General features: G+C 38.5%; 1 protein-coding gene across 1 annotated transcript; it reads right to left on the bottom strand.

Moving 5' to 3' along the window:
* Window positions 1–1,246: 1,246 nt before the first annotated feature.
* pnoca (prepronociceptin a) lies at window positions 1,247–27,404 on the bottom strand. The gene is made up of 3 exons (XM_041790589.1): window positions 27,317–27,404; window positions 7,072–7,205; window positions 1,247–4,653 (listed from the first exon to the last, which is right to left on the bottom strand). The coding sequence occupies exons 2-3, from the start codon at window positions 7,189–7,191 to the stop codon at window positions 4,030–4,032; spliced, it is 744 nt and encodes a 247-aa protein (XP_041646523.1). The 5' UTR covers window positions 7,192–7,205; window positions 27,317–27,404; the 3' UTR covers window positions 1,247–4,029.
* Between the last annotated feature and the right edge of the window lie 144 nt (window positions 27,405–27,548).

Below are 27,548 nucleotides of genomic sequence, written 5' to 3'. Positions count from 1 at the left end.
AGTGTACTGGTTTTTGCAGTGCATCATGCACTGGAGACTAATGCTGCAGTGTTGAAAGCAGGGCTGGTTCTAAGATCGTAGCGCCTCAGGCCAGACTCCAATTTGGTGCCCTTCATCCTCAGCACTTCATCATCACCTCAGAGAAAGTTAATAAAGCTTTCTTGCTAATATTGGCTTGGATTTTTTCCCCCTGTAGGGGTACTTTATTTGTGATCAAATTAATTTGTAAACATTCAAAACGTGTGCCTTTTATCTGTTTTACAGTGAATATCATTGAACTTTTATGGTTAAAATTGAGAGTTTCCATGCATTTCTTTAACCATTAGTTCAATGTAATATATTATTACTATTATTTTGGTTGCTATTGTTGTTGTCAGCATTATTATTATTATTGCTTTTGTTGTTTTTCATATTATTTACAAACAATGACAATAGTCATTTTCAGTCAGTTTCTTTTTTATAATAACCTGCTCTCTCTCTGCTGTGTGAGAGAGAGCACCTATGTCATGTATGGATTTATTTTCTATGTTGATCCTCCTTGCCAGTTTGTAACAAAAAAAACAACATTATTAAGGTTGACAAAATAAAGAATAATAAAATAATTAATGTAATTAATGAAAATATTAATTTATTTTTGCTTTTAGCTGCTGTTATGAGCATTAGAATGTTTTTCAAATGTTTTCAATGGACATGTTTTCATATGTTATTTTTTTTATTAGCTATCATATTTATGAGATTACTGACATTATACGACCAAACAAACAAACAAACAAATAGATAAATAAGGCAGATGGTTGCTAACCAACAATTTTGGCCCTGCTCAGTGTTCCTGCCTGTTAAAATATGTTTTTTCTTTGCAGTTGGAGAAAATTGTTTCTTTCATTAATTTTGTATTGTCTCAGGTAAAATATTATCAAAAAGTACTGCACTGCCAGCATGAGTTAAGTCTCATGAGGCTGAATTAAGATCAAATGTCATGACTCAGTGTAGGAGCCCTGATTTTCTTGGTCGGACTGCTTAAAATAATGAGAAATCTATGAGGAACTACAAAATGCCACTGAAGCAGCCCTAAAACATCTTAAAGTATCTCTCTCATAATGTGAAGGATGAAAGAACCTGCTGTGTGTGAATATTAGAACAAAACACCTCAAGACACAGAATCAGTTGCTGCATGACAAGCCACAAAGGAAATAGTAAACTATTTTTATTGACATGTTTAAATTTTTGCTATTTACAAGTTCTCGTAGTAGGCCACAAAACACCTCACATCATTACAGTTTAAATAAATTAAACAAATATTGTTTGTACAGAGAGGAATCTGACATATGGACACAAAGGTCAGTCAGAGAAGATGCTCACAAAACATGAGTCTGTCAGACAGAAAGTGGAGTAGCACATGAATACTGACTGCTGTGGAGTCTTTAAGATTGCACCAGATAAAAGTAAAAGTAGCAGTGTCAGGTGTGTTTTAAAACAGAGGTATAAGAAATCCTTAACTTCATTTCTTTACCAAAAATCACTCAAAGTACACTTCACATACTGATGACTTTATCTTAACTCTGCTGCCAGTACGAACAAAAAACTTTTTTTTTTTCCTTTAAAAGAGACTAAATTATGCATTTTACCACACAATGAAGAGCGCCATTGCTTCAGTGAAGTTGCTTCAGACATTTTCAGCAGGAAGGTGCCTCTTTTAAAGATGATTTAGCACTTTTAGCAAATGACTCAATACAGATATTAATGTTTTCAGAACATCATTAGATGGGATTTAAAAATCAACAATAAGTGAACATTCATCTGGGATTAATCAGGGAAAAAAGGTCTTTTTTATACTGCAAATCAATGTGGGACAACTAAGTGTTCCCAAAATGAAAGCTTTGTCTAAGGCTCATCAGGTAAAGGGCTTTTGGAGCTAATCGAAAAAAGCCCAGTCATTTCACCGGTCTGTTAGGTAAGGGGCATCCAGTGATGATGTGAATTATAGAGTCTCACAGACCAGAGTGAACTTCAAACCTTTACAGGGACAAAGGTTTGTCCTTACTCCTACAACTGTCCACAACTTTTTGTAAAAGACCAAGAGTAATTCTATTGTTTTGATAAAAATGTAATATTTTGCAACACAATGGTCAGTAGAGAGAGGTTTTTCTAGGTTTCCAGACAGAAAAAAAGCTCTTTCTTACTTTGTTTCACTGGAGAGTCATTTGTGTATTTGTGCATTGATCAACTAAAACCAGGCTCTCTTTTATCACATCTGGCTTTTTAAAATCACAGAGATATAGACAGATTGTTTCACATCTCCTACTTTTAGGGGGTTGTGCCCTCGTTTAACCCAGAAAATCCCCAATTATTTTCATGAATAAGTTCAGGTTCAGTTCAGGTAAGTGCTTGATTTTCTTTCTTTAACTACCTGGTCTTGTGTCAGAGGTAAAAGGTCTATTTATGCTGATTAAGAAGATCACTATCAGAAGAAATTCATCTGACGTTCTACATCAGGATGAACCCAAAATAAAAACATTTCCCTGTGATTTAAGTGCAGTTAACACATCAAAAAGAAGAACAAGTCAATGCTGTTATGATTTTTTAATCTAAGGCTCAAAAGCCACGGTTTGTTTCATCATTTATGCACTCTGGGAATATTCAAACACAGAAAGTTTGCATACATGTGTTATTCTTGTCATTTATAGCCTCTGTGAGAAGGTACTGTGTGCTTACAGCATTAAACTGACACTGATGCCTCTGTATGTAGCTACATCTAACTTTGCTGCATAGCTAACGTAGACGTGTAGCTGTTTTGTGAGCTTAGCTTACACTACATTATCTACGGAGCTATGTAGCTAGCATAGCTGTGAAGCTATGTAGCTCTGTTATTTATAGCCAAGTTAGCTTTAGCAACTTAAACTTAAGCAAACAGGTAAAGCTGACATAGCTACATAGATGACGTATCTACCTAGTTTACAGAGTTGCTTTGCAAGCTTAGCTTTAGCTTCTGTAGCTACAAAGCTATGTTAGCTATGTAGCTATGTCAGCTTAGGGCTAAAGCTAGGTTCATTTTAGCGATGGGTGTCTTAGCAAAAGAAGCATAATCTAACTCAGCTAAGTATATAAAATAGATGCGTGGCTGCTTTGTGAGCTTAACTTTATCTGTTTTATACATTAGCTTTGCGGTATAGACAAGTGTTATCTATGTTTTATACATTAGCTTACCTACGTTGGCTTAAGTTCATATTGCTAAAGCTTACTTAGCTAGCTATGTAGCTCTATTATTTACATAGCTTTTGCAGCTAATGAAGCTACATAAGCTATACTAGCTTGGATGTTTTTATGGAGGACAAGCTTTTTTGCTGTAAGCAGACTGTTTGATCAGCTTTATTAAATGTTTTGTAATCAGGTTTTGCAGGTCAGGTTTTTTACTTTTGGTATTCCCACCGTTACCCTAACCCTACACAGAAGTTTTAAACCAGTTTTATTTCTAAAGTTTTGCATGTATTCCAGTTCTGAGATATACTGTGTCTAAGATGAATGGTCTGTGAGAGTGGCTTTCAGAGATGAATGGTCTGCAGCCAGACTGTCTTGCATTAATGTCTACTATGATTTCATAATGGTTCATTAGTTTTTGGAGGTCAGAAGCAGAAGAAGTTAGTTTTCCTGCTGTAAATATTAATTGCCAGTGACAAGACTGACTTTAAAAGATAGCAGAATGAGATGTTTGTAGAAACACTTCTGGCACATACAGTATAACAGACGAGTACTGCAGGGGGCGCCAACATCGACATAAACCAAAAGTTCCTAACAGGAGCTTTAATTCCCCTGACTGATTTTGCACATAGTAATGTCGAAACAATATTTGCTTAATTTTGGTCTGAACACACCTTTAGTTCATGGGCTTGGTTTTCATATTTAGGCCAATTCCTCTGATAAAGTAGGTCAGCTTTGGTGACAGCAGTTAATGTTTGACGTTTGGTGTCGGAAATACAAAACAAGATCATTGAAAATACATCAAGAATTTCTTTTGTCAGTGGCTTAAAGGTGCTAAACTTGGTTCTGTTGGGTGAGGTCCTCTGACAGGCTGTTGTACTCAGTGGCTCGAGTGCTCATCCCCAGGTACTGCTTCAGGAACTCGCTGAAACGTTTTTGGTTGTTCCACTTGCGGGCCGACTTCCGAATGCCGATGAATCCCCCATATCTCTTCTGGTAAGATCTTCCAGGTGAAATCAGCTTCTTGTAGCCGTGTCTCCCTTTCACAAAGCCGCCAAACCTCTTCGACAAGCTCAGCCCTAAATCACCTTGTCCTCTTTCCGCCATGTCAGCAGCCCCCTCCTCCTGCCCTGCCTCCTCTCCTGTCTCATACTCATCCTCAAGTGACAGGGCATTCTGGGAGTTGTAGGCAGTGTTCAGCTGGCTGTCTTTGACACCCAAAGCACTTTCGTCCACCCCGAGTGCCCGGGTCAAGTGATCAAACCTTTGCAATGCCATAGGAAGCAGCAGACCACCATCCCCCTGCTCTTCCTCCTCAGGAAACAAGGCTTCTACTTCCTCCTGAGATCTTTTCTGCATCGTACCACCGAGGGAAGACAACGGCGAAGACAGCACTTTACTACAGAGGTCATGGTAAAAGGCAGGGGAGATGTTAGCTTCACATTCAGAGAGACACACCTGAAAGAGAAGAAGAAAGAAGATCAACATCATTTTTTATATAAACACACCCCAGCTCAGTTCATTCTTATTATGAAATTTTAGCACTGTTTTTTGGTTGGAAAAAATTGTCATAGAGGTCTTTTTATGATAAAGTAGTCTTGCATGCTAGCGTGAGGTCCTCTTCCATTCAAAGAGTAAATAAATGACAGCAAAAACTGTGTTTTATTGTATTTTATGTGCTTAAATGTCTTCTATTGCTCTTATCCTGTTTAAAAAATGTCTAAGAAGTAGGCATGTCATTTGCCAGGGAGAAAGATCACCATGCATAAACACTGAGAGCAGAATCACACATCTATCCCCAGGAATCAATTAGCCACGACAAATTAAAACTCAAATGCCAAAAGGGTAATCTGTTGAGTCAGAGAGAGTGAGGGAGAGGGGAAGGGAGGACGAGGTGTAGTGAGGGGAGCCTCTTAGTTCTTTAATTTTGCTGTGATTTTGTTGGTGTGAGTTTGTGTGCGTATATAATATTGACAATTTAGCCTGTTAATCCAAATAATTTTATACTGTCTTCACAAAATAGTTATTTTTCTTTGTATTCCTACTGAGAGAAGTGGTGTTTTTGGTTACATTGACATGTTTCCACTGCTACCTTCCTGCAGTCTTGTCTTTGTTTTACTAGATGAATTGCCCATAAATAATCCAGCACATGAATTATGTTTCTCACGTATAAAAAGTTGTTGGTTTTAATAAAAGAAACTTTAAAATAAGCAGCTTTCACAATTGCAAAATTCCTCGTGCTCGAATTTCTCAAGTTTCTGGGGTGAGCTTCAGCAAACAGCTGAATTTTTCACTCATACTTAATCTAGAGTTTCTCCTGCTGGATCCACAGCAGAATGAAATTTAAAGATTTCAGGGTTTTTTCCTGCATTAAAATAACAAGGAAACCACCTCCAGCATATTTTGTGCTGTTCCCAGCTCTTAAAGCTCTGACATCATTTTCTGAAAAAGGAAGAAAAGAAAATCTGAGCTTTTCTGAGTGTCCTGGCCATCGTCTAATTCACTCCATTGTATTCTCATAAATTCTCATAAAGATTTTTTTGGGGTCACCAAATGAGTTTTCAGAATTTCTTTGCTATAGCATATAGTGCAACATTAATAGATGTAAGCATTACATCCAAACATGGGACTCCACCCTGTAAAACTCACCCTCTCTACTATAATAAAAACACAAAACAAGGCTCTGGATGGCAAAAGATGTAAAGTCACAGTTATCGATGTTTCGCTTAAATAGAAACGCATTGTTCCTGACAAGACAGCCATTGGAGGCCCAAGGAGTCAAGTATGTGAAGAAAGGCAGTGTGACCCAGTGAAGTGGCTTCTTCCAGGCTTGAAAAACAGAAAGCACCAGGTCGGGAACAGATTGAGTCCAGAATTAACATTCTCCAAGCTAGCACCAGCCATCGCCTTAACCAAAACACCATGGACAGTGCAGAAGGCAGGCTTGAGCAATATCATAAAGAAAAGACAAAGTTGTTGGGTCCCAGAGGCTTGTACTTTGAAAAAAGTGGGTCATCAGAAAAAAAAGTTTGGGAAATACTGATATAGGGGACTACCGAGTCGGTTGTCAAATGGGTTGGTTGGTTTTTCATGTCAAATGTAAATTTTGAGCTCCTCTGTATTTTTCCTCAAGGCTTTTACACAATGGGTTTATAACAAAACAACTGTTAACCTGAAAAATGTGAGGGGAAAACTAGTTTAGATTGTTGTTAGCTACCTAACAAGAAATTCCAGGTGGGGTCAGTCATCACGTTGTCTTTGGGGTTGGTTGTCACATGTAATAAGACGTATATGACCATGGCTCAATTTACAGCCATTCAGGGGAGGTATGGGAGAAGTGTTGGATGTGCAACCAGTGGACACACAAGCTCTGCTTAGTTGGAGTGCACTGACCCTACATTTGCCATCACTGTAACTCAGAGAGTTACTCAGAATGGGCATAGCCTAGTTGAGCTGGCTGTTATTGTTATTGTTTTGTCCTTTATGTTGCTATGGGCTGGCCTAAAGATGTTCATGTTCCTGTTCCTGTTCATTTTGTGTTAAGATTTAACCTGTTTTTGTTTACTTTTCAATGCAATTAAAGTTTCAAATTTAGTATTAGTATAATTTTTAAGATTTTTCCATTAAAACAACATTGTGACAAACAACCCCAAAGTGTCTGACAACATCCCCATGATGGGGTTGGGTCGGGGTTTGCATGCAAATGGTGTAATCTTTGTGCACTTAATTATACATCTGCATTTTGTTTCCCGTTTGCATGTATGTGATTCTCAACTCTTTTATTAATGTTGGAGCTCTGTGGAAAAACACTCCACACTTCTACTCTGTTGTCTGTTTGTGTGAATATGTGTGTGTGACAGAGTGTGGACTGCTCACCATTGTATTAAAACTGAGATGTCTGGGCAGGATGTTGCTGCAGGACAGGCAGTCTGCCTGGCAGTCACTCTGTCCACGATGACACAGACAAAGCAGCAGCAGAGTCACCACGGTCTTCATGGTCCCACCAGCTGCTGCATGACATGAGCAGAGAAAATACACAACTTTAGAGTGACAACAGGGAAGAGAAAATTCTGCTGATAAAATATATAACTGATGTGCAATGTATTTCCATCTCTGCCTTTTTAACTCATGTCAAAGTTTGATTATACACCACATATAAAGAGCTTAAAAGTGTTAAACAAACAATCAAAAACACAAACATGGTTGCATAAAATCTTCAGGGTGTAAGCTCAACCAGACAGCCAATGCAAAGAGGTGGCTCTTGAGCAATATTCTAAAACTATGAATGTCCTAAATTCTAATATTTACAGATAGACTATTCTATGAGGAGCAGCACCATCAATGGCTCTATCATCTGTGATTTTCAACTGCATCTTGCAGCATCCAAATGCAGCTGATTTTTTGATCATGGTGCTCTGATTTGAGCATTTCAGAGCAGCATACTTTGACATTCCAGGGAGTGCAAAGCTAGAAACCCCCATATGGATAGATACCTTAATGACAACGTGTGAATAATAGAATAAGTTCAAAAGTAATTAATCCATAGTAGCATGAATCTGAATATGAGGGTGCAACAGGCTTTGAGCTATGAAGGATGAGGCTGGGGTGGAGGAGGAAGCCAAAAGTCCCATCACTACATCTGAGACACTATGTTGATTTCTTCTATAAAAATGAGCTGGGCTAAAAAAAATAATTAGCTTTACAACTGGCATGGTGATGTGTGCATGCACAATAGACACACAGCAGGATTTGTGATGTTAGTCACATGAACAGGAGGACATCAATCTGCCACTTTTGTGTTATTTGATAAGAGTTCAACCCATTAGTTTCCTCCTTTGTATGTCTGATCTACATCAAAATAAATTATGATATCACTATCAGTAGTCAGAAAACTGATCTGTGCATTCCTGTATGTTCAGGCTACAGGGGGCACTGCTGCCATCGCAGATACATCAACATGACTTTTGAGGCAGACGCTCAGTTACATGATCTTACAGCTATCAAGAGCACCTTGTCGCTTTTTACATTTCTATACTTAATGGCCTCATAGGACTGATCATGGCGACTAAATGTAACTTTGTATGTAATTAGAAATGGTTGATGGTGGTTAAGTACGTAAGTATGTATGTAAGTGAGTCAAACAGGACAGGAAGTGAGAGAGAGAGCCAGAGAGGACAGCAGATAAAAAACAGATGTATGGAGAGAGACTTTTGGAATAAAAAGATAGAGGAAAGACAAATGATTTGACCTTATTCTGGTGGGAACAGCCCAGCCTGCTGAGTCTGACGTCAGAAACACAACCAGAGTTTTCATCTCATTAAACAAACTCGTTAACTCCTTTAATTGATGCCTCAATTAATGCCTCTGGCAACAAAATGAGTCATTGTTTGTTGCTGACACACTCTCAAAAACATGCACAATACACACACCATTCAGACACACAAGAATCTGCAGCACAGACACACACACTAAACTCTCACGTTTGCTCCAACACTGACAGACACATACTCCTCTATATTGCTCTCATAGCTGTAGGTTGTCATTATCTGTTAAATTAATTCAGCTGAAGGAAGACTAATTGTCTTCAATCAAATACTTCTTTATTATCTCTTGAAATGTGAATTTATTGAGAGTAATTGCAACTTATAAAAATGAAATTACCCAACATTCATTACAATCCCTGCAGCTCTGCAAAATTAATAAAAATGAATCATTATTTATCTTAATTAATAAGTCTTTAAGAGCTAAGACAATTAAAGTGTGTTAAGATTATCTTGTTTTGTCAGTGAAGGGCAGGAGGAGCTGTTTTAAAGAGTTTTGTAGGACGGCTAAGGGCGGGAGCAGATTAACAGATGGTGCCGGGTTTAGACAAACAGCTTGGGCGATATCACTTGGCCAAAATGCGCCTCATTTCTCCATCCTCCTGTCATTGACTCTTGTCAGTCTTGGCTTCAAAAAATGATCTGCCATCATTAAGAATAATGCATGAAGGAGACGTCACATCATCTCCTCTGTTATCTAATGAGGTGTGGCCAGAAGAGGCAGCATCCTTGAGTCAGGACAAAACCAGTGGAATACATGCCTGATGCATGTTAGGGTAGATAGCCTGATGTAAAGACGCTACAGTAACACTACTTCATATAGCTACCCCTGCTGCTCTGAACTGTATTCAGCATTAACCTCTTCATGCAGTTACAGGTGTACCATGGTGTGCTGGTTCTACCTGGGATGGCACCTAAAAAATAGATACAAACTCATTTTTTGTAGTCTTATTAAAGTTCTAAATGTACGTTGTTGTTTTCTCACTACAATAATTGTTAATTATTTCAAAGTATTTTCATCAAGAAATATCATACATTAACATGCAAGAGCTCTCAACCAATCCGCAAATAGTCTCTGATCCAACTGTAACCTCAATATCATGGCAGACTCTAAATTGCCCATAGTTCTGACTGGTTGTGACCAGTTCAGGGTGTACCTAGCCTCTCGGCCAATGACAGCTGAGACCCTCTAGTCATAGTTGGTGTAAAATATTGATGGATTAAATCACAGTTCCTGCTCAGTTTCTGTAAAAAACTTCAACTTGATGCACAATGAGTCCTTTCAGAGACATGGGACATGGGTTGAACCAACTGAGGAATCCAAGGCCATGACACAACATCCTGGCTTATGTTGGCCTATGTTGTTTCAGACTGCATGCATGACACATACGTCTTGGCAGCGGGACAGCTTGATTTTCAGTTATATTGCATGTTAACAAGTCAGGGCTTTCAGTTAGCCATGCAGTCTTAATTTGCAAACACTTGTGATATTAGCGGGTTGTTCTGAAGAGCTCAGTAACTCCATATCACTGCTGGATATTCCTCAGGCAGCTCTAAGTGATATAAGAAAATAGAAGCATTTAGGAACAACAGCAACTCAGCTACGTCAAATCACACAGCGGGGTCAGATGGCAGATTGGTGAGTCTGGGTTTGGCAGACACCAGGAGAACATTACCTGACTGATTGCACTGTTCTGACAGTGAAGTTTGGTGGGGGAGGGATAATGGTATGGGGCTGTTTTTCGCAGTTTAGACTAGGTTCCTCATCTCCAGTGTAGGACAATCTTAATGCAGCATACCAAGCCATTTTGAACAATGCTATGCGTCCAACTTTGTGGCAACAGTTTGGAGAAGGCCCTTTTCTCAATCCAAGATGACTGCTCCCCAGTGCACAAAACAAGGACTATAAAGACATGATTTGATGAGTCCAGTGTGGAAGAACTTAACTGGCCTGCCCTGACCCCAACCCCATCAGGCATCTTTGGGATGAATTGGAATGGAGATTGCGAGCCAGGCCCTCTCATCCAACATCAGTGCCTGACCTCATAAATGCTCTACAGAATGGGCACAAATTCCCACGGGAACACTCCAAAATTTTGGAGAAGAGTGAAGGCTGTTACAGCAGCAAAAGGATGTAATTTGAAATGTATCTGAAAACAGCAGTTTTCCTGTTGATGTATTGACCAGGTGACCAATTCTTTTGTCCATTTAGCTTGAAACTGCTGCTATAGCTGCATCCAGGCCAATCTCTTCACTAGCCATCGGTGTCTACGAGCTTGCAGTACAACTAAACCACATGTAGCTGTTCCCTTGTCTTCCTGAAATGATGCTCATTGGTCCATTCATTCTCTGGACAGCGACAGCTGAATCTGCCCGGTCATAGACATGGAATCTGGGCATCCATCAGCGTTGAGGGGTTACCAACACAAGATCCCAAAATTTTCACTCACAGCATCACAGAAAAGTGCCTACATACACTGGTACTCTATGGAAATCTTGATCTGATCCTTGTCTGTCTAAAATTCTTTCAAAATGAACTCAGCTGTGATCTCTCACTGACGTCTGCCTGTTTCTCTCTGGAGAGCCTTTAAACCCAATTACTCTGCCTTTAATTAAATGATTAACCACTAAATAAACCAGTTAATTAAGTCATTAGTGTCTGGTGCAGCACTGAGGCGCTGATGATGATGGAGGTCTTACAGTCCAGCAGATAATGAATGAGGAGCAGCTTTTAGAAACAGGGAACCCCCTGGCTGTCCAGTATGTGAACAGGGTCAGCCTTTAATACGAGCAGAGTGTGGGCCATTGGACCACGTCTTACCAAGGAGAGTTACATATGAAATTAACTTTACCCTGTGATAAAGTTTAAAACATAGGCAGTGTTCAAAGCCACCTCACTGAAACAGAGCAACAGTGTTACATTTTTAACGAAAGTCACCAATCTCTACCTATTAAATAAAGAAACATCTTGATCATTTCCATGTTGTTGATTTAAAAGCGCTCTTAGTCAATCATGAATTTGTATTTCTAAAATTAAGAAGCACTGAGGTGTAAACTTTGATTCACAACTCCTGGGAGTACAAACTTCTCAAACTGTTTCCTTCGTCTTATCGACTGTTTCCACCATTATTTTCCTCCATTATGCCATTTTCCCATCAAGAGCAGGAAGTAGAAAATAAATTACTCTGCGGCCGAAGAGCGTCTTAAAGCCGGATTATTCACGCGTGATTGAACCAGGAGCAGTGTGCATCCTTTTTAGCAATCCTTCTTTATTTCTAAGAGCTGAGCTGTAGATTATTGCGTCACTGAAATGTAATGACCACAATAATGTCAAATTCATGTCGGCACACCATGTACCTGGCTGTGACCTCTCTGACTTTGTGGGTGGTTTTCAAGTGAAAGCAGCCTGGAAATTTGGACTCAGTTATCCGTGTGAAGGACCTTCTAAAAACCAGGAAGTGTCCTTATTTAAGAAAATAGCCATTTTTTTCCAAGTTCTTCCATTTTGTATGACTGTATGAGCTCAAGCTTCAGACTGTACAAAGACCTAACACATACAAAACATACCATGTACTTAGTTTGAGAGTTTAACCTGTGTTTTTTAAAACATGTTTTATAGTAACAGTTTATCTACAGTTTCTGTACAATAAGGAACAATTAGAAAATAATCAGGAGCATGGTGAGAAGAAACTATTAAATAAAACATCATACGTCTCAATTTTGAGTGCAGTTTTCTCTTTTAAGGTCTATGAAGACTTGGACACAGCACCTATCAAAGGGAATATACTCCAGATACGTTTTATTAGTATAACACAAGTCATGCTCTGGCTAAAAGCAAGTGAAAGCTGTGCTCATTTTGAGCCCATGGTACAGTAGAAATGTTATATAAATGGGGGTTTTGTAGTCTTATAGTGTATTGTTCCTGCCTTATTGTATTGCCATATCTGTAATAGAATTTGCTTTTTTGATCTTATTGTGAAAAATGTGGAGTGCAAGAACAGTGTTTTCCAAAGTGGACTCCCAACCCCTTAGGGGTCACCAGGGGCACGAGCATGGATGAAGACAACTTGGAGGGAAAATGAAACAAGTTAAAGGCAAGTAACAGCATTATTTGTCACCATGTGACATTTGAATAGTTAGTTGGATGTTAGTAATTCCTTAAAGTAAAAAGCTATGTGTTCTTTATCAACACCAGTCTTTAAACTCTTAAAAATCAGCTCTGGGTCTCAGGATTTTAACCCTGTAAGCCAGGGGCCATCTTTTTCTTGTACTAAAATTTGTGTTTTTGCAAAGCTCCCATCTAAACCGTTTGGGCCTGGTTAGAACGTGACAGGACCAATCAGCACTGCGGGGCAGTACTTTCGGGTGTGGCGGAGTCATGACGTAAGCAAGCAGCAACAAGAATTATGGTGGAAGACATTAAAGTGGATGCTGCTAAAGCGCCAGTTTTGTCAGAATTTCTTTGTTAAAAGAAGAACAAAGAACAGCATCGAGTTGTTTTCTTTACAAAAATGACAAAAGTCGAGTACTTACATGTCTACTGTCACCATGGTTCTTGTTATGCAGTTATGGAGTATACTCCTTCGGTAGGGATGCAGCTTGGTAGCGGCTATGTCATGTATTGTTGCTCTGATTGGCCCGTAAAGATGTGACAGACAGAAGGTTCATCCAATCACCCTCCAAGTGTTTTTCAAAGGCTCTGCCCTTTCCCAAACACTGTCTATGAGTGGTTTACCAGATGGATGTGTGAAAGACATCCATCTGGCGTGCCAGGTTAGCTCTAATCATGTTTGCACACTGATACCAAAATTGTGTCATTTTTTATCAGAAACAGGATTTTATACAAATTTTCAAGTCATATTAAGTCATTTTTTAATATCACTATCTAATTCAATACTAAGCTATTTTTGTAGTATTATATGATCACACTCTTTTCAGCAGAAAAGTGCCTATTCATACAGAAGTTACTTTATATTTTCCATATAAACTATATGTCTGGGTCAGGGACTTTGGTTCAATCTATTTAAAGACTTCAGTGTAGTTCAGACTCAATTTATACTGACTTCATGCCTATTTAGACACAGATGTGAGTCCCTTTTATCAAATCTTTAAGCATAAAAACCCTGAAGAAAACTGGTGTGAAAAATTATATATATATTTATGATTTATACATACAAGTATAAATTGATTATATCTATGATCTCATCAAAAATGAAAGCAAAATTTGAGTGCAAAAATAAGCACAAAAATAAATTTTCTCCCAATTTAAATCCATTATTGTATAGATTATCAAATATGGCATTTGCATCAGTTACTTGTGGAGATTTCATGACTTTAAGTTTTCAGGCTCATTTTTAACAGGTAAAAATCTTGCTAACTAAAATCAAAATATAATGAAATATGAATACATACTAAGACAAAGAAAATCAAAACGCCTCTGCACAGCTGCATTAATTCTGCACAAGTAAAAAGCTGATTTTGATGAGATTCTTTATTTTAAAGTAGAGAACAATGACTTCCTTGTGTTACAGGAGAGAGTGGCCTGCATATTAAAGACAGCAACTCAAATATTGAATAATCAAGAGTGTATTTATGATGTTGGCTTTGTTGGTCGATGAGACACTTTGACAGGTAATTAAATGTTAGTTAGTCTTCTGCCTGGAGCCAAATGCAGGACCACTTTATCTGTCAGACAAAAAGTCATTTTGACTGACAACTCATCTTGGGCCCACTCAAAATACACCCAGCTCTTTGTTTCAATATTGATAGCTCGCTGCAAAAGTGGCATAGCAGATACTGATGTGACACATTTCAAGACAGCAGATCTATACTACTGATCAGGTTGATTAAAGATATGCAACCTATATATTAATTGCCTCTGGGTCAGCCTATACTACAGTAGACTTATTTATAAGGCCTTACCTTCACAGCTACGTATTTCTGATACTTTAAATCTTGTTCATCTTGTTTCCCCCTCACCCGTCCTGTGTCAAACACCTTTTCTCTCTTTGTATTTCTCTAAAACTGACAAAAATATGCACTATGCATACTGAAAGGATTCATTGCAGAAATGTCACAATATTTAGGTCGCCAAATGTTCAATTATTCCAAAAACAATAACTAATCTCACTCATTGTTTCCCTTCTCCATAACCAAGTAGCATCTGCCTTGTATCTGTGTGAAGATTTCCCCCTATTGTCACCTGGAACAAAGAGGCTGCCATCTCTAATGTACTTTTTACAAACTGTGCCCTCTATGCAAATTTGTTGTGATAAGATAACCTTTATTGATCACCCGTAGGAGGAATTGATCCTGTTGCTACAGCCCAAAAAGCAGGGAAAAGATAAACAGTGACAAATGGTGAATAAAAAATGCAAACGTTACTGAATGAATTTGTCCTGTTTGTAGTCAAAATGTCTCACTACACTTATTATAAACCCTATTCACAAGACTAGTCCAGATAGACATATTATAGATATAATATGTCTTTTCAAGATATGAAAAGCAAAGAATAAGAGCTGAGTTGCAGCAGAAAAAAAGTTCTTGTTAAATTTACATGGACTATTTTGGTGAATTTGGCTAAAATAATGAATAATTGAAACTGCAAACCACTTCTTTTGAGCTAAGAACCCATTTAAAAGGGTCTTAATTAGTGTAGTTGATCAGTTCAACACAAGGAGTAGAATTTTCACTAGAATGCCTTCATTTCTTTAAAATGACATCTTTGTTGTATTTCTTTTGTCGGAACTTCAACTTTTCAACTTTAGACAAATTATTCTATATTATTATTATTTGTATTGTTGGTGATTAAATAGGTACAATTCTCCACATCTGAGCACAACAAACATAAATTCTATCTTTTGTGCAAGAAATGTGCATAGTGACTGCTCCCTTTTATAAGCTTTAGCTAATGTTAGCTTGAGCTGTAGCGACATGCGCATTAGGTAACATATAGTGGCTGTGTCTGAAATCACTCTCTATTCACGATATATATCATCTTTATGCAAAAATAAGTGATAATACACACAAAAATGTACACTATTTTACCACTAAAGACACAAAACTTTTTTATCTATCGTTATTTTTATCTTTTTGTGAAAATACGTTGCATTCAGTGTCAGTTTTCAGTGAAATTCTACATATCCCTCAGCTGTCATCATGGAAATCTATGAGCCATTGTTGCTAAATGTTTTAACTGTGAGACGGAGTGGTGTCTGAAATCATTTTTGTGTTTTGCAGCTGAGTCCTCTATATAGTCCACCATATGCTGCTCACTATATAGTGGATAGGGAGTAGGGAATGAGTGTGTGTGGTTTCGGACACAGCCAGTGTGTCCCAAATCACGTACTTCTATACTAAATAAAAATCTCAATGTAGTTCAGACTCAATCTATATTTACTTTGTGCCTTTTTAAACACAGATGTAAATACTTAACATTTTGAGTGCATATGTGCACACAGTGAATTCAAACTGAGAAGTGGAACAATGGATTCTTCGTACCCTAAATGAGCGCCATATTGATGATGTGATGTACTGTTAGCAAACTAGTGCACTAGTTTCACATGTCACTTTCTGTTAGTGCAAAGTAGTAGTGCGTGATTTGAGACAATACTAACCCACTGTGATAGAGTGCTCTGTACTGCATTTAGGTGTACTGTATAGAGTGGTGCAGTGATGATGTGGTTTTCTAGGCGTTGCATGGGTTTCCTCAGCAAAGAGCCTATGGGAGTTTTCCATGTTTATGGGAGCACTGCTAAAAATAAGATCTACGTCCAGTAAAAGTTAATGAAACTTACAGTCTGTTCATGAAGATAATCCTCATGAATTAATAATATAAGCACCATATTTGGTTTGTAAATACAATTGATGAAAGTACCAAGCTAATGTCATGCTATATTGAACTACAAGTTTGACTGAATTTAACATTATCACCCGTGTGTCTCATACAAGGATACGAGTAAGAAGCAGGCTCAGGTGCCTTGCTCAGCGTGAGGACATATAACGGTCCCAACAAACGCTGTAGTCCTAGTCGGCTGCCCTTTAGCAACTGCCTTTATTAGGACACAAAAAGATATAGGTTTCAAAAGTGAGGCACTAATTGGATGTATATTATGTTGTAGGAAAAAAATGTTAAAAGAGCTTGTTTTCAGGCATTAAACCTTATTTCAGGCATTTAACAAAAACCTAAAAAAAGTCAAAAGTCCCACCCACGGCCAGACAAGGTACCCCGAAGTGGTAAAAGCTAGGTCACTTACGTACTCATTTCTAAACCACTATACTACAGTATACTAACAGAAGTATGTGATTTGAGCAAGCGGCAACCTCCGGTCCTGAAAAATGAAGCCAATGCAGAAGTGCCAAAAATTGCTATACCGTGAGTGTCCACTTGAGGCTGGCTGCAGGAACACCGGAAGTCCCGTCTGGACACCTGTTAAACATCTGGTTTTGACACACAAAATAAACTGGTTTACAGCCTGGTTGGTCTCTATTAGTGAATCTTTCTGTCTCCACACAAGTAGAATATGTCACCGGAAATTCAAACACAGTAAGTGCTTTTCTAGTTTGTGCTTTTCAAATAAAAGTCTGGTTTAGTAATTGTGTAGAGACACTCCTTTCACTTGTACAGAATGCTTTTGTTTTGAATAGCTCCTGACACACTTCCTCTAAACACTGACTCAAGTAGCTTGTAGGGGGTTTATTCAGGTAAAACTTAATGAAGAAGGACAGGGCTTTGAGGGTAGGGAGATGCGCCTGACACGCAGCAAACTCATGCCCTGTGTGAAAGCCGCACCAACAGGAGCCGGAGCATACGCGCGTGATACACGCAAGCAACAAAACACGCTCCCAGTCTGAAATGGGCTTTAAGAGTGTTTTCATAAAAGACAAGCTTTTTTCTGTTGAGTTCTAGGAGCTGGTTTAGCTCAGTGGGTAGAGCAGACACTCACATACAGAGGCGATAGTCCTCAACGCACTGATCGCAGGATCGATTTCCAGTCTCAGCACTGTTTGGTGCATGTCTTCCACCCGTCCTTTCTCCCCATGTTTCCTGTCTCTCTTCAGCTATCCTATCTTAATAAAGGGAAAAAAGCCCCCCCAGAAATCTTGAAAAACAAAGTTCTAATCATAAAATAACCAAATGTATTGATTATGTACACCTTTTGCTTTGCTAATTCTACCCAGAAAGTGATTAACAAAAATACTGGAAGTGAAAATCAAAGAAAATATCATTTCCATTGATCCCTTCTGCTTGACTGCTGGTCAGAGGTTTTTTTTTCAGTTCACAGGTGTGTATGCAGAGTAAATCTCATGACCTCTCTGAGGCCAGAGGAAACCCTTAGAGGAAACCTTCAGTGCTTTCACTACATGTTCCTGTCAATCAGACAGTGCGTGACGTTGCTGCAGAGCCATTACAGGCTGACACGCTAAGCTAAATCAATTTATTCTCTCAATGCAGCTAATCACCTATAAGGACCATTAAAGGTTGGGAGGTTTGCTTGCACACACACAGCATCAGAACTTCTTGAGCAGCTCTGGAAAATTAAAGAAAGCACTGCAGATTTTCCTTAAATCAGTATCTCTGCATGTTTGAATGCATTTTTAATCCAGTACCTGTTCATGTTTTTATAAGGGAACACTTCATTCTTCTTAATGTGATTGAAAGGAGAACAGACACAAGACATAGAAAAAAACAAAGCTGCTTGAATGTTTTTTTTTGCCAAGAGGGGCATAATCCCCTCTAATAGCAGCATGAAACAGGAGAGCATATAAGACATGTTAGATTATTCTCTCCAAACTTTGATTTCTGAACTTGCAACTATGTTAAAGGCTTAATCTGCAACATTCTGCATATTCATGTAGCAGAAATTAGAAAAAATGGTGCATAAATATATAATGGAGTAATGATTTCCTAAAAGAGGTGGGAAACGGGTTTACTGTTTTCACCTCGTGCTCACACTGACAGGATTGCACCTGATGTATTAATTTTCATTTGGGTCCATCTGTACAAATCTGTCAGGTATCTTTCTGGGCTCTATTCCTCACCTTTATATTTCTCTTATATAACCCAAAGCTTCAAACTGCAGCCAGCAGGCCTTTAATGAACACAGGTGTGACTAATAACAATGGTATGAAACCCAAACACATACACTGGTACCATCAATACTGTTATTACATCTCCCTGCTTTGACAACACAACATAATGGTCTATGTAATGGTGTATTGAATTTTCCAAAGAATTCATTTTGGTTCAGTTGTTATGATTTTAAGAGGTTTTCTCCAGGCCTTAAAAAAAAGGAATAAGACATTTTTAGCTTGGAATTACAACTAGACTGCTTATAGAAATGGTTTATCTACTTTCTGCTCAAGTAATTTTACAAAACCTTCCCTTCTGGGTTTAAAAATAGAAAAGCCCCTGTAGAATGCTATGAAAAGTATTTCCTGGTTGCTTTTTCTTTTTTTCATATTTGTCACACTTAAATGTGACAAATATTAGACAAAGATAACCAGAGTAAATACAAAATGCCATTTTTCATCATTTTCGGGATAAAGCCATCCACACCTACCTTTGTGTATATGTACCACCTATGTGAAAAAGTAATTACCCCTAAACCTAGTAATTGTTTGTGCCACTATTATAGGGGGCAGGAATTTTAGCCCACTACTCTATGCAGAATTGTTGTAATTCAGCCACACTGGGGGGGTTTCTGAGCAAGAACAGTCTGTTTAAGTTCATGCCACTGCATCAAAATCCGCTTTAAGTCCAGACTTTGACTAGGCTACTTCAAAACCCTCACTTTGTTTCTTAAAGCCATTCATAGATGGACCCGCTGAGGTGTTTCTGGTCATTGGCCTGCTGCATTCCCAAGTGTGCTTGAGCTTGAAGTCATGAACTGAAGACCAGATATCCTCCTTTAGGGTTTTCTGGTAGAGACCAGAATTCACAGCTCCAATTTCAGCAAGTTTTCCAGGTCCTAAAGCAGCAAAGCAGCCCCAGACCACCACACTATCCCCACGGTGCTTGATTGTTGGTATGACATTCTTTTAATGAATTTCTGTGCTAGTTTTACTCCAAATATAAGCACACCTCACAAAAAGTTTAACTTTTGTCTCGTCAGTCCAGAGAATATTTTCCAAAAGTCTTGGGGATCATTGAGATGCTTTTTGTTTGTTTGTTTTGTTGTTGTTGTTGTTTTTTGGTAAATGTGAGATGAGCCTTTGTGTTCTTTTTGGTAAGCAGTGGTTTGGAACTCTTCCATGGATGCCATTTTTGCCCAGTGTCTGTCTCATTGTTAAATCATGAACGCTGACCTTGTATGAGTCAAGTGAGGCCTACAAGTCTTAAGATGTTGTTCCAGGTTCTTCTGAGACCTCCTGGATGAGTCATTCATACTCTCTTGGAGTAATTTTGGTAGGCCGGCCACTCCCTTGAAGGTTCACCACTGTTCCAAGTTTTCTCCATTTGTGGGTAACAGTTCTGACCATGGTATACTGGAGTCCCAAAAGCCTTCGAAATGGCTTTGATCCTTTCCAAACTGATGGATGCCAATGACTTTGTTCCTCATTCTCAGTTCTAAAGAGCATGCTGCTTTTTGTGATAGCCTCCTTCCCTTTGTCAGACAGGCTCTGTTTGAGGGATTTCTTGATTCAGCAAGTCTGACAGTAATCAAGCCTGAGTGTGTGACTGAGATTGAACTCAGCTTTCCAAAATTGTGGTTAATCACAGTTAATTCATGGTTTACCATGGAGGGCAATGACTTTTTCACACATGGTCAGGTAGGTCTGGGTGGCTTTTTTCTCTTAATAAATAAAATCATTTGAAAACTGCATTTTGTATCAGGTTATCATTGTCTAAAATTAAAATTGAATGATATGAATTTAAGTGGGACAGATATGCAAAAAAAAAAAAGACATCAGGAAGAGGGCAAACACTTTTAACAGCATTGTACACCAGCCAGTCCCAGAGAGAAGAAAACGTATTTTCCTTTTTCCTTTGCAGCAGATGAGTGAAGTGCATCAAACAGGAGGGAGTTATCTAATAAGCAAACAAAGAGGTAAAAGAGGATCATACCAGGGTCAGCTGGGGGACAGAGGTAAGGGTCTGTGAAACCCTCTCAGAAGAAAAGACGGACACAGTCCCTGCTGTGTGAGGAACATTGTATCCTTGGATTAACTCCACATTAATTCAGTGCAGCCTGCAGAGCTGTTCACACTCACCAGCACAGTGCAGTGTAACCTGTCATCTAACATGACTCCCAACCTTCATTTTACCCAAACAGAATCTGAATGAGAGCGGCTACCTGTGTTAGGAGTTTGTCCATAAGCTAATATGAATTATAGAGGACAAACACAAGCTTCTTGTTGTAAAAGAGGGATGTCTAGCTTAAAGACACCTTGCTGTAGAGGACATCTATGATTCAAAGATGTTCAAAACAGGCACAAAAGTGAATATTTTATTAACAGCTATTGGAATATGTTGAGGGAATGTCTATTATTAGACCAAATTTTACAACCAGGACTCTTCTGAGAGCTGGTCATTCATCCTGAGCAGTTGGCGGAAAAGGGCCTTGGTAAGAGAGAGGAGACCAAGAACCTGATGACCACTCTGACTGAGCTCCAGTGATCCTGAAGATCCAGAAGTACAACCATCACTGTAGCCCTCCACCAACCTGGGCTTTATGGCAGAGTGGCTAGATGGAAGCCTCTGCAGTGCAAAGCACACGAAAGCCTGCTGGAGTTTAAGAAAAAAAACACCTGAAGGACTCTCAAACTGTAATTCCATGGGATGATTAAACCAAACTTAACTGTTTGGCCTCAATTCTTAATAGTATTTCTGGAGGAAACCAGGCACAGCTCATCATCTGCCTAATACCAGCATGGTGGTGGCAGCATCATGCTGTGGGGTTGATTTTCAGCAGCAGGGACCAGGTGTAGGTCCAGGCCAGGGAGGGGGTGAGATTTGCATATATTTTTTACAACCATGTATTCACACATAATGGATGGTTTGAATACAGATCTGTTGGCATGAACAAGCGTGGTTCATGCCAACAGATCTGTACTTAAAAAATGGAAGTGTTTAGGAACAACAGCATCTCAGCCACAAAGGAGAACACAATGTAAAATCACAGAGTGGGGTTAGTTAAGGCGTATGGTGGGTGAAGGTCGCCAGTGCTCTGTTGATTCCACAGCTGAAGAGTTCTGAACTTCCATTGGCACTAATGTGAACACAAAAGCTGTGCGGCAGGAGCCTCATTGTTCTGTGGAGTGACGAATCACGCTTCTTTATAAGACAGTCAGATGGGCGGATCTGGGTTTGGTGGATGCTGCAGCAGCATCACCTGCCTGACTGCAATCTACCAACAATGAAGTTTGGTGGAGGAGGGATAATGGTATGAGGCTGTTTTTCAGGGTTTGGGCTCAGCCCCTTATCTCCAGTGTAGGACAATCTTAATGCTTCAGCATAACAAGACATTTTGGACAATGCTGTGCTTCCAACTTTGTGGCAACAATTTGGGCCTTTTTCTATTCCAACATGTCTATCCTCCAGGGCACAAAGTAAAGACTATAAAGACATGGTGTGATGAGTTCATTTTGGAAAAACTTGACTGGCGTGCAAGAGCCTTGACCTTGACCCCAACAAACACCCTTGAGATCAACTGGAACAGAGATTGTGAGTCAGGCCTTCTCAGCCAACATCAGTGCCTGACCTCATAAATGCTCTACAGAATGAACTGGCACAAATTCCCACAGAGGCACTCTAAAATCTTGTAGAAAGCCTTTAAGAAGAGTGGGGGCTGTTATAGTAGCAAAAAGGGGGCCAACTCCATATAGAAGTGCATTTGAATACAATGTCATTATAGACCCTATTTTACGTCAATCAAAACTCAGCCTGTCTTTATTGAGTATTCATCTAATCTTCTCGGACTGCATCACATACCGACACTCTCTGCCTCTGAGAGACTTGCATCTTAGGGTTTTCAAGACTTGTGCAAAGTATTTCAAACATTTCTGGTTGAAATTCTATCACAGAGGATGTTGACATCGCTCTACCTCTCAGAAGTCATTGTCAGTTTGTCTGCAGGAACACAATAGGGCTGCAGGACCAACAGAAGGAGTTTGGTTCAGTCTAGTCTCATGATTTTAACCTCTCATCTCAGATGAAAATCTGTGAACAGTGAACACTTACATTTTTATCAAGATCATTTAAGTAACTCAGCAGGTTTAACTTCTGCCGGATGGGTGCCTTTTCAATATTTTTAATCCAGCCCATGCAGATTTGTACATAAAACCAAAGCTGTTATGAGTATTTTTTTTATACCAGATATCTGCATGAATCTGTTTCATGTTACCGTTTTTAGTTCAGAATTACATTAATCCATTACGAGCTCTGTCTGTAGATCTCCATCAGCTTCTTTCTGCAGACGTCACGTAGCAGCTCCTTACCATAAACCATGCCCAATATGACGTTTGTTGAGCTTATTTCAAGGTTAAATGAAAGTGAGCCTGAGGCTAAATGTAAACAAAATGCTAATAATTACATGTGAAAGAAAAGTGAAACAGCTCATTTTAAAGTTCATTAACTTCATTAACATTTTACCTGAAGGCATATTGAAAATAACGTTCATACAAATATAGAAAAAAGGTTGAAACTTCATAATAGTGATATGATATCACGTAATTTTCAATGCTTACTCAAAAAATAATAAAACAGATGATTCAAAAGATTAAAAACAACTGAATTATATCTCTGTATGACAGGTATTTTTCTAGCCTGTGTCCTTTTCTTCTTTTCAGATCTCTCATTAATTACAAGGTAGGCATGATGCTCAATATATCACCAGGGAAATCTATCTGAATGTCTCTCTTAAGCCCTTTCCCTCCAACTGTTTACTGAATAACTTGAGCTATTAAACCCTTACACACATTTAGTATCTGTGATACTCTAGGAATGCACCACAAACACGTTTAACATTATTCTTGGTTTCATATTACACCAGAAATCATGTTAAATCAAACTAAAATCAGGTAGATTTTTATCTTTGTATGCAAAGTGTGCATGCAAAAGTAAAAGACAAGTTTTTTTTAGATGTGAAAACCCTGAAAATAATCCAACAATAATTTAAGATCTTCATTTCATTTTAAAATTTTATGTACATCATTTTGGCTATTTTCTAATAGTGTAAGCAGCAGCAGGAGTGATTTTGCAATTCTGATGTACAGTAATGTACACACGTTTTAGCCATTTAGGACACTAAGAATTCATCTTTTCACCCTTGGTGAAAGGCCCAGGGATTGTCAGCAATTTTTGGCTCTTGGCAACCCTACTACCCACGTGAACAGTAGCCTAGGCCTTGCTTACTTCCTTTAATCTGCACCAAAGGTTTTGACTTCATTGTTTTTCAACAAATTATTTTCCCAATATGCAAGGACATCCAGAGCACAGCCTAGGTTGTGTCAATCCTATTGCCATTACAGGCCTTATTTCAGCCTCAAATTTTGGCCCAAACACTCTTGAAAGTTCTGCACAGTACAATAAATATTACTAATCATGTGCAATCCAATACTGTCCTCAGACATTTTCAACATACAAATACAAACATATACTATAAAGACTAAAGAAAAAAACTAAACAGAAATTAAAACTCATAGAAACACACAGTAAATAATAATCACAAAGACTTTTTTGCACAAACTTATTTTCTCATCTTTTGGGGACCAAAAAGTGAAAAAATAATCATTCTGTGAGAAAAAAAATCTTTAAAATCTTGACATATTTATAAAAAATAAGTCATTACTCTTCTTTGTATTGATTCTATCCATATTGAGCGATTCAGGCCGTCTCCATTGTGATCTTTGTAGTTAAAGTTGTGCATGTTGACAAAGCATGACGCGAAAAGCATGCCACTGGTTGTCACGGCCTTTCGCAAAGCATTCTGGGATACAAAATGGTGTTTCGCAGTAGCCGCAAGTGGCAGAAATGGTCAAAAAGTGATTAAAAATGGATAAAGTCATTTTCAGTTATCAGCTTTACTGGTGTGGATTTAATCTTTAAAGACCCTGGAAAGTCATCCAAGTTCCAGACATGCTAGAAAAGCTGCCATAAGAAATTACAAGGCAAGGGCAGGGAGGGAAAAGAAGAGGGAAAAAGAAGAAAAGGCTACGATGTATGATTCAAAAGTTATTAGACTTTTAATAACCTGTCCCATCTTGTTGTATATGAAAACACCAGTCTCAGAGGGTTAATACAGTAGTAAATGTGATTTATCTGTAAACAGGTAGGCAGACTACAGCTCACAGAGGAACAACACACCAGTCCAACATTTGACCACTTTACTCCTCTCTAGTGTCCACCTAAAGCCACAGAGGTCTTTCACACTCCTTCATTATTTATAGATATAAAGCAGTAAGTTAATCATGGCTTTCTTGATTGTCTGAACTACAAAACAAAACCTGGCATCTGCTATTTTTTTATTATCTACCGTCATTCAGTGTCTGGGATATTTTTTCCCCCAAATGGGGGGCGTGGTTCCTCCTGAGAGAGGAAAAAGGAGGCTGTGAAATAATGACATAAAGAGAGCCTGTTTATTTTCACAGTGTGAACACTAAACAGAGGGAAAAATGCTACAGTGAATCAATTTTTCATCTGAATTGAATCAAAGAAAACAAGCTACAATCTTATTTTTCTTTTTTCTTTTCACACATATTTAATTTTTTATATCACATCACCTCAAAATTTCTGAAATTCAAAACTAAACGGGTCCATAGGTACAAAGTACGTACCTTATTACCTTGTTTCACCTTATTACCTGTATGATCAATATTCTAACTTCTACTGATAAGATCAGTCATTTTCCTCAACATATAAATAATTTCCTGTCAGTTTTATGAAAGCTTTAGAATAATCTGGACATTTTAAGTGAGCCTGAGGCTCTTTGACCTTGATGAACCAGCGAGCACTCGGTTGAATTAACCTTTATTAGTCTGAGTGTTAAACCACTAACACAATCACACCACAGCTTCCTGCAGAGACTCCCCTCTCAGTCAGGGAACCCACCACACGGTAAATCAGGCCTTAACGATCAATGACTAGCCACTTTGAACAATTTATGACCTTTCCCTTAAACCAAAGATCTGCATCGAAGAACAAACTAATGAAGTGTAGTCCTCAGACCAGGCAGCGTCACCTGCTGCTCTCTGGTTTGTCCGTCTCAACTGCTCTAACCCAAATCTCACTGTTATAAAAGTCTAACGTTGCTTTTTTTAAAGACGATGCATTGATTACAGATAACTGATTGGCCACTAAAGTGAACTGAGACATAATCTTAACCACACTCCATCTGTCATCAAGGTCAACAGAAGGAATAAAATGCTGTTATGGCATCACTGATGCAAGAGGCTCAAAGGGCAAAAGGTCACATAAAGGTGGCTAAAGCTACAGAAAAACATCTAATTTCAAGAGAAAAAAACACTCTAGACCTGAACTGCATGGACTATGTTTAAAAAAAAAAAACAACTGCCAATAGGGCCGGCAAATTAAATTTGAGAGTCTTGAAATGAGTTTTCCTTATCTAAATGAGTCAGTCTCTCTCATTTAAAGACACTCAAGTGAATTTGCTTGCCACACTGGTAGAGGTTTTACTCATTAAAAGCAAATCAGGTGTTATTTTTTGCTTTACGAATCTTAAAGTAAGATGTTAATCTGGACATGTCACGTGAATGTTGTCTGTGTTTAGTGTGAAAAGATAATGTGCTTAGAAATTAAACAAACTTGGCAAGACTGAAGGATGATATGAAAGACATGGAGACTAAAAAGACAAAATCAAGTGGAAAATCAATGGCATAATTTCTACTTGGAAATATCCCATTTAACTTAATGTATGCTGTCATTGTCCTGTTAGGTGAAAACCTTAAACACCAAGTGCATAGACTTACCAGAATTATAGACCTTTAGCAACACATAACATACCCTTAACTTCTGTAAATGTCCAGAAATTTCCAGGGTGAGCTGCATTTGTGAATGCAAAAGGCCAATTTGTATCACCTAAACTGCAGATACACATCTTATTACAAAATATTACTCTAAAATGATGGCAAGTTTATTTGTTTAGTGTCTTTAAATTAGATGGTAACAATCTGTACTCGATGCAAGCAATAAATAATATTCAGTCTATTGTAATATATTGAAAAATATTTTTATCTGGACTTGTCAGATCATATTAAGCGTGCATTTGATGAAAAACTGCACACTCAAGAAATGAATCTTTGCAGGAAATAGCTGCAAAGAGCAGATAAATTGGACATTTTGGTCATTATTCTCCTAATGTTTACACTTTTCCAGCTAAAATGAGATCTCAAATTAGAAATTTAGTCCTTTTTTTTGTCTTCTTTAATTTGATCGGCTCAGCAGAATTAGCAATATTGGCAGCAACAATGACACTGATGTAAAATTACATCATTCTTTATGAAAACATGGACGCAAATGTTGCTTTCTTTCTTTTTTCTTTCCTTTTATGTGACCATTGTAGACATGAATATACAAGTCAACCCTGCCAAATTATAGAGCCAAAGTAACAAGATAACAGCATACACCTGCAAATAAACCTCTTCTTAAACCCCAAACTTGCAACTCTCCAAGCGTCCGATAGTCTTAATCTGAAATGTGCAAAAATTCTCTTCTTTTCTGACTTTCACCAAAATGAAACAAAATGCTAGTACTCACTTCTGTGTCACAAATGTGAGCACATTTCTATACCAAAGGTCAGAAGTCATTCTCTTTCTATCCCATTTCCTCCCTGTCTCCTTACCTGTGTTGGGGTGAGATTGTGGGTGACTGTAGGGGTCCCTCGGGTGCAGGTTGAGCTTCCTCGGCGTACGTTTCCTTCCTTCAGTCTCTGCGTGGGTTTTTCTGGCTACGTGGAGGCTGGAGGCAGCCTCTCTTATAGAGACCCACCTCCCCCTCCTCCTTCCCCCCTCTTCGACCTCCCCCTCTCTGTCTCTCTCTCTCTTTCTAAACTCCCTCCTTCATCAGAGAGAGAG

Source organism: Cheilinus undulatus, linkage group 1, assembly GCF_018320785.1.
Source record: "Cheilinus undulatus linkage group 1, ASM1832078v1, whole genome shotgun sequence".
Taxonomy (NCBI): domain Eukaryota; kingdom Metazoa; phylum Chordata; class Actinopteri; order Labriformes; family Labridae; genus Cheilinus; species Cheilinus undulatus.
The sequence above is the reverse complement of the archived record's forward strand: the minus strand, read 5'-3'. Positions and strand labels throughout refer to the sequence as shown.

What these genes read in the sequence shown, in the direction of transcription:
- pnoca (XM_041790589.1), bottom strand. Translation starts at nt 7,191, where the DNA reads ATGAAGACCGTGGTGACTCTGCTGCTGCTTTGTCTGTGTCATCGTGGA. An exon ending in ATCTCAGTTTTAATACAATG is followed by an intron (nt 4,654 to 7,071) that starts GTGAGCAGTCCA and finishes CTTCTCTTTCAG; the next exon opens with GTGTGTCTCTCTGAATGTGA.